The 8,471-nt window shown below is 34.9% G+C and overlaps 2 protein-coding genes across 2 annotated transcripts; both read left to right on the top strand.

Moving 5' to 3' along the window:
• Nucleotides 1–1,130: 1,130 nt before the first annotated feature.
• On the top strand, nt 1,131–3,361 carry LOC120181567 (transcription factor UNE10-like). Its single transcript, XM_039186663.1, has 6 exons — nt 1,131–1,257; nt 1,350–2,013; nt 2,101–2,196; nt 2,293–2,358; nt 2,851–3,189; nt 3,263–3,361. The coding sequence occupies exons 1-6, from the start codon at nt 1,157–1,159 to the stop codon at nt 3,344–3,346; spliced, it is 1,350 nt and encodes a 449-aa protein (XP_039042594.1). The 5' UTR covers nt 1,131–1,156; the 3' UTR covers nt 3,347–3,361.
• A 4,102-nt stretch (nt 3,362–7,463) lies between these two features.
• Nucleotides 7,464–8,471, top strand: LOC120181562 (cyclin-U2-1-like). The gene is made up of 2 exons (XM_039186657.1): nt 7,464–8,039; nt 8,134–8,471. The coding sequence occupies exons 1-2, from the start codon at nt 7,645–7,647 to the stop codon at nt 8,396–8,398; spliced, it is 660 nt and encodes a 219-aa protein (XP_039042588.1). The 5' UTR covers nt 7,464–7,644; the 3' UTR covers nt 8,399–8,471.

Genomic DNA, 8,471 nt, shown 5'->3' with positions numbered 1-8,471 from the left:
CCGTATTTTTTTTCATTTTTTTCACTTGTTTGGCATTGATTTTGCGATTAAAATAAACTTTTTTAGCTAAAAGTGGTTTTAGAAAGTCACACTAACCGAGGCCTAAAAGAACTAGCCTCAGTTCTCACTTGAGTATCCGATTAGGTGCTCCACCATCACCCTCATTAGAGAAGAGTATAAATAAACAGTGGGTTCGATAAATTATTTTTGAATCATTCATATAATGTTCATTTATAAGTGAGTATGAACAAAATATATATTTTCATTTAATAAAAAAACGAACACAAATAGAAGTATATCCTATTCGATTATATTCATGAACAAGCTCATTTATTGGCATATTTATAAGCTTGTTTATTTGGTTTTTCTTTTCCTTTTTTATTTTAAATATTGATGAAAGCATGGACTAAATTGAACATAGGGTAAACTTTGGAGTTTAAATTGTAAAGTCTAAGGAACTTATATACCAATGGCGTAATTCATCATTTTTGAAAACATTTCTAAGCATATAGAAGAACATATTCGTAAACGCTAAACAAATATATAAATAGCTATGTTTACAAACTTTAAACGAACATGTTCGTAAACACTAAATGAATTGAACACAAACACCTGCAAAAATAAACAAATGAACGCAAACATAATATTAAAAATTTAAATAAACATAAATTAAACATGAACACTTTAAAAATAAATAAACAAACACAAATATTATTCTAATAAGGTTAAAATCGATTCATTTAGTCCTGTACAGATTTCATGTTCTTCCCCAACACAATGAGATAACAATATGAGATTTTATTTCATGCTCTCCTAATCAAAAGGCAAAAGCGAAATCAAATGCACGGATTGACCTTGATTACGCTGGACATGGCCGCGTTACCCATCATCATTCCATATTTCATATGGTTATTTCAAGCACCACTTCCCTTTCTCACGACGTATATATACATGGACCAGAATCTTTCTCACTCTTCAATTGATTGTGATAATTCTTACCTCCATTATAATAAAAGCTAGGAACCACATTTTTACTGTTTTTTCCATCACCACTTGCCTCTTTATGACTACATCCTTGTCCGAACCATGAAATTTGCGAACGTCAAAACCAAAAACAACAATTAGTTCCAGAAAAAAAGGATATAGTTCCTTGGAAATGAGTCAGTGTGTTCCCAGTTGGGATGTGGACGATAATCATGCCACCAGCCGCCACTCCCTCCGCTCTAACTCCAACTTCACCGCCGCCGATGTACATACGTAAGCACTGAAACTGGTCTCGACTGAATCAGTGATTTACTGAATTTTGTGAGTTTTCTTGTTTGAATTGATGTTTGTGGTTTACTTTGCAGGTCGGACTATGAAGTAGCGGAATTAACATGGGAAAATGGCCAACTAGCCATGCATGGTTTAGGTCCGGCACGTGTTCCGGCTAAGCCCTTGATTTCCAACGCTCCTTCTAAGTACAATACTTGGGATAAGCCACGGGCTAATGGCACTTTGGAGTCCATAGTGAACCAGGCCACTCGTGTTCCGTATCTTAAGGTTTCTCTTCACGGCGGAGGGGATGAAATTGTACCCTGTTTAGACCAACGCCGTTCTGCGGCGGATGCTTTGGTTCCTTGCTCGAAAAGGTCGTCGGAGGATAACTGGACTCCGGGAATCGGAAGATCTCGCTTGGGGGGATGCTCTACTAAGGTGGGATCCTGTAGTGTGCCGGCCGGTACACAAGACGATGATATACTCGTCACCGGGAAATGCACACGGGCGGCGGCGGGTTGTGTTCCTGTAACACCGGAGTGGAGCGGCAAAAAACAAAGCGCAAGCGCCAGTGCCACGTTAGGGAGAGAGAGCCACCAATACGTTACTTTTGATACGTATGAGAAAGATTTGGGCGTGGGCTTTACTTCTAATTCCTTTGGTTCCCCGGAAAACACAAGCTCTACAAAACCCTGTACCAGAGACACCACCACCGCCGCCGATGATCACGACTCTGTTTGTCACAGTACACCCCAGGTAAAGTTATTCCATTTAATTACTATTGCATCCTGAAACTACATGTATATACATTTGCTTGTCTTTCTTATTCTGGTCGTGTTAAAGGGGGAGAGAATGGAGGAGGAGAAGAAGGAAACTGGGAAAGCTTCAGTTTTAAATAAAAGATGCAGAGCTGCTGCCATCCATAACCAGTCTGAACGTGTACGCTTTCTCCACCTTGAGTTTTAATTTGAATTTTTTTAACAATTTTACAAGAAGGAAGTATTAATTAAGTTATTTGGGTCGTTAAATTTCCAGAAAAGAAGAGACAAGATAAACCAAAGGATGAAGACATTACAGAAGCTGGTTCCCAATTCTAGCAAGGTACGTTTTTTTTTATCTCTGTAGAGTTAAGTTGTAACGTATGAAGGTAGTATTAATGGCTAAAATTCACTGCAAATTTCGTCGAATAAAAATAAAAGATGATTTTTTTCTTTGTTTTCATCTGTTCCGATTTAGAGTTCTTTTACTAAAGACTGAGAAACAACTTCATCCACTCACCTAGGGCAAACTTTTTGTGTCGTCGTCCACAAGATTTTCTTAAACATATATTAATAATAATCCACTTAAAATTCTCTTTCATGCATCGTCTTTATTCTTAAGCAGCTTTTAATTGTAGATTCTATGTCTATTTTATTATTGATAAAAGAATATATAGTCGGCATGGCATATATGAGATTAGACGTAAAGTTATGAAGATTCCTTTTATTTTGATCCTTATCTTTGTTGCTTCAGGTATCCATACTTTATAAAGCAGTTACATATATATATATATATATATATATATGTATATTATTGGTTTTGTGTTTATTACAGACCGACAAAGCTTCGATGCTAGACGAAGTGATTGACTATCTGAAACAACTGCAAGCACAAGTTCACTTGATGAACAGGATGAACATACCACCACCAATGATGTTGCCGATGGCAATGCAACAGCACCCCCAAATGTCGGTGATGGCTCCGGCGATGGGGATGGGCATGGGTTTTATGGATATGAGCGGTATCGTCCGTCCCAACATGGTGGGCATCTCGCCCGTTATGCCTAATCCTTTGATGAATATGACTTCCTGGGATGGTTCCGGTGAGCGGTTACACCAAGCTGCCTCTGCAATGCCGGACCCTCTTTCCTTGTTCTTGGCGTGCCAATCACAGGTGCCGTTTGTTTTCTATCATTTTAAAAGCATCATACCCCACAGATTATGAATGTATCGCCTTTTTGGTGCAGCCGATGACCATGGATGCTTACAGCCGGCTGGCCGCTATTTATCAGCAAATGCAACAACCACCGGCGTCTGGTTCTAAGAGCTAAGCTTCAAACCATTACTTTAGCTACGTACAAAAATTTGAGTTTCAACTCTTACACCAATGTAATAACAAAAGATTATAGTTGCGAGATATATAAGGGCATTTTCCAAGTAAAACAAAACCCTAAACTAGATAGATCACTTGGTAGTCGACCTGTACTGTAATTTCTTTTTATTATGCTAAGTTAATTATAAATTAATATTTATTTTAAATATTTCAATATTTGACAATGAATACTCAATTACCATACTATAACCGTTGATATTCGAACTTGTGATCTTTAAAAACAACACCAATTTATTTAAGTGTCGAGGTAAATTAGTTCGACTTATACTGTAATTGAATGGTGGGTAATCAATCAACATCTGTGTTTTTTGTCAACTTTTCCAGGCAACTTAACTTGTAGTGTTCACAAAAAGATAAAACATGTAAATGATTGGATACTCATTTGTCAAGTTGAATTGAGGAATCACCACACAAATTTCTCCATTAACTTTGGCCTTTTGGATAATTTGACGCGTATATACGCACACATATGACCTTATGATAAGGTTAACCTTCCCGGCTTCGAAATTCAAGGTTATCATTAATAATGGGATAGCTTTTGCATTAGTTGATTCCCCCCCCCCCCAATTATTTTCGAAAAATTAAAAGGGAAAAAAGATGAAAAGCTTGACTACTTTTCAACGTAGGGACCCCAAAAGATATTAGATTCAGCACTTGTAAGCATCATTGACGTGAATGCGACAGGCTATGTTCAAAGCATATATAAGTCTGTGTGATTGGAGTTTGGAGTTTGAAACGCTTGGATTATGACATCACCACAGGCTATGTTCAGATTTTTCGACTAAATTATTGTCGGTTAGTTTTTTAAATTAATTTAATAAGCTAATATAGGTTAAAAAAATATAAATTTTAATCATTTGATATTAAACATTACTACTTACATTTATCGTGTTTGAATCTAATACTTAAAGAATAATAATAATTTATTTACCATCGAAGTCGTTTGGTTCATATATTTACCGATTAAGTGTACTAATTTGGTTTATTAGGATAAACTGATTAGTTTATATTTACCGTTATTAAAATTTAAAATCGAATCAATCAATTTAATATGTTATATCCTTATTTAATTTAAATATATATATATATATTTATAATGTATAATCAGTAGGAGTATAAGATTTAATGAATTAACAGTAATGGTTAGTTTTATTTTTATGTTGAATGTGTCTTTATATTCTCAATAATAATATTAGGGTTTGAACTCGCATAAGATTAAGTATTTTTAATCATTCTGCAAGTTAATAAATCTGAATCAATAATTTTATTAAATAAAAGCTAAAATATTCAAGATTTACATGAATAACCCATTGAAATAAGAATAAATTAATTACATAAATCGGACACTTATAAAATCATTGGATTGCCTAAATAAAACTAAATAAAATCATCCAACATTTTTATATGAAGAAAAAAAACCTAATTAAACAGAGTGAATATAAAAAAACTAAAAGTCAAATAACACAAAAGAAAAAAAAAGTGAGAGGGATTAAGATTTATGTAAAGTGACATTAAGAATATTAAACCAATTCAATTAGGTTATATTTATGTGAACTAATAAATTGTTTGAGTTAATATTAAAAATGTATAAAGGTGAAAAAGTATTTTTAACATTTGACTATATAGTTATTTTTTGTTTATATTTTTTGGAGTATATGGTTCCAATGTTTTATTTTAAGACAAAACGAATCATAATGTTTGACTAAATAATAATTTTAGCTCTTATTCTTTTTTGGAGTATTTTAGCTCCAAAAATTTTATTTTAGGGAAAAAAACTCGTGTTTTGAAGTGTTGACAATTTGTTGACTAACGATTTCATCCATAAAATGATCTTTTTGCCTCAAAATAAAATGTTAAGAGATAAAATACTTCATAAAAAATTAATAAAGGCGAAAATAAGCAGTTAATCAATATGCTATAGATAGTTTTTATTATTATACCTATTAAAAATTATCGGTTAAATAAAAAAAAAGCTCAACCAATCAAAAAGTTTGATACCCATCGGGCTAGTGTTGAGCCGAATCATTGCAGCCTTGTGGTTCAGATTAGGCCTAGCAAACAAAATTGTCTTGGCCCGGTTCGGACAAATTTCATACGGTCTTTTTCACCTTCAGGGAGCTATACGTGCCTTTAGGAAAATTTGATCTGTCTTAATACAAGCTCAAAAAACAACTTCCTCGTATCCTTGTCGAGAAAACATCAGTTGAACAACTTTTGAGGCGAAAACAAGGATGGTGTTTAAAAGATTATGGCGGCCCAAATCATTTTCAATAAAGATATGATTTTCAACAAGAATTTGTGGATCACATTGAACATCGGGAATTGGTTTTCGAGCCCAGGGTTTGAGCAACTGAGGACAAGTTTTTAGGTGAAGAATGGGATGGATCAGTGAATTGTCGGTTCGACTTTACATGGAAGAGGTTTTCTTCCCAAAAAAACATGTCTAAAATGTATAGAACGTGGTATGGAGTATAGTATATGGTCTAAAATGTCTTTGTAGAGTGATTTTACTGAATGATTTTGATTTCAAGATCATTATTATTTTTCTTTTACATGTATATCATCTCTTATATGTCAGAAATAAGAATTACGTTTCTCTCTTCAACAAACTAAACTCCCCACTTATCGGTAACATTTAATCATGTTTATAGGTTTAATCATTTCATAATTTTCATATAAGCATTCCTTTTTTATAATTAATGATATGTATCATATATAACATAATATTCTAATATACATTAGAATATTATGTAATATTATATTATATATATATATTTTTATAATTTGACCATATAGATCATGTTTTACTAGTCACAAACATTATTACGTTATGGGAGTGAAAATTGGGCTGAAGTTAAATATTTATTGGAAGCCACAAAATTTGGTTAGATATTTGTGCATGGTGGACCAAAATTCCTTGGGAAGTATTTAATATTTACAAACAGGTTGTTGGTTCTTGTGGCGAAGAACGATACGGAGAGTACCCACGATTTGTCTGTCATCTAGATGTGAATTGAGAAGACTCCGCTTGACCCACATCGCTCCACCAGATCTTCATTTCATTATTTTTCTAGTTTCTTCAGTCTCTGATTTGATTCTCAAAATCTAAATAACAGTGTTTGTACTCGACCATCATTTTAGGCATTGCCCACTTGTATTACGAAATAAACTTTCTTTCTACATTTACTCTTGGAATAGTGATCGGCACTGACGTGTAAGAAATCCTGGTATATATGTTACAACTTCCCTGTTCACTACTACTATTATTATTACAAAATAAACTGTCTTTATATATTTATATATACAACGATGATTATAAGTAATTTATTTCTTTTGATTTATGTGAAAAAATACGGTCGATGATCACACGATGATTAACCGATGTTAATATCTCTAATCTCTATGTAGGAGAAGATAATAAATCCAACCTTTTTTTATCTCAGTTTGTGGAGTTTTAAGTTACATGAAAGTAAAAGAGCTGCATACACTGTCGGTGTGCTTTAAGTTACAAGCAAAATACTGAACGCAACTTGGAGAAAACAAACAAAAACCCAATGAATTTGAAAGTGAGATATTAACTGTAGTCTGACGCTGGGCAAGAAGAGAGCACGATCCACAGTAAATACTTGCCGGCATGGTTAGCGTTGCAAATCACTGGAAAGAAGGAAATCCCACATGGTATAACCACAGGTAGAAAATCAAGATTTTATCAAGTCAAATACCAAATACTAGCTTACTGCACGTGTACCCGATGATCGAGTCGAGTCTTTTGGATGCAAGTACTTCTATTACTGCAATAAATACAGTCTAGTCTTGTGGGTCCAAACTCATGGAATTCTGGTGAAATATTCATCTTTGGTCCAAACCAAACCAGGGAGGCTACTTGGGTCTTTTCCTTCATTTCCCCCATTCTTGCCCTTCAACTCACTGTCGGCGACCAATCTAGACTGTTGGTTTAGATGTGCAGAGAAAGCGAGTGGTTTTTTTATTGTTGAAAAGCTTAGCTGGTTTGTCTGTACTTTGGCTTTACATGGAGGAAGCATTCAAATCCTTGAAAATCGATACTGGTGAATTATTTTTAGCCTTCCACCCACCTTCCAAAATGTCCCTAAACCCATTATAAAATCCTCATTAAACCTCGCATTTTTTTTGTATCACCCAAAGTCCTTTTCCCTTCATCTCTCTCTCTCTTCACAGATTCCAAGCTTATTCCCAGTAGTTTTTTAACTTTAATCAATGGCTGCATCTTCACTTATAATATCTCCGAGAAAGCTTCGATCGGATCTGTACTATTATTCCTATCAGAACGACGCCAACACGCCGCTGGTGATATCAGTTCTCGCTTCGCTCATCGAGAGAACAGTGGCGAGAAACGAGAGGATTGCCAAGAACTGTCGATGGGCATCGAAGAGCAGGGTTTTCGATTGCCACGAGACACCCGACATGACGATTCAATCTTACCTGGAGAGAATCTTCCGCTACACCAAAGCCGGACCGTCGGTTTACGTCGTGGCCTACGTCTATATCGACCGGTTTTGCCAGGCGAATCCTTGGTTTCGAATCAATGCGAGAAATGTACACAGACTTCTCATCACGACGATCATGGTCGCTTCCAAGTATTTTGAAGACGTGTGAGTGTTATAGCCTTCACCAATTTTAAAAACTTTGATTTTTCACCAGAAAAACATGTGATTTGGATTCTGATTCACCTGTTTTCTTTTTCAGGAATTACAGAAACTCATACTTTGCACGAGTTGGGGGATTAACAACAGATGAATTGAATCACTTGGAAGTTGAATTCTTGTTCTTGATGAGTTTCAAATTACATGTGAATGTGTGTGTGTTCGAGAGCTATTGCAGTCATTTAGAGAGGGAAGTAAGCATCGGAGGAGGATACCACATCGAGAAGACTCTGAGATGTGCTGAAGAAATTAAATCGAAACAGGTTGAAGAAAGAAGATACAATCACATTGCTCGCATTTTGTTGTGATTTTACCATCATTAAATCTGGGAATATTCATCCTCCCGGTTTTGCATTTGCAATGGGTATGTTATAATTTATA

This window comes from Hibiscus syriacus, unplaced genomic scaffold (genome assembly GCF_006381635.1).
Source record: "Hibiscus syriacus cultivar Baekdansim isolate YM2019G1 unplaced genomic scaffold, ASM638163v2 tig00112529_pilon, whole genome shotgun sequence".
Lineage (NCBI taxonomy): Eukaryota > Viridiplantae > Streptophyta > Magnoliopsida > Malvales > Malvaceae > Hibiscus > Hibiscus syriacus.
The sequence above is the reverse complement of the archived record's forward strand: the minus strand, read 5'-3'. Positions and strand labels throughout refer to the sequence as shown.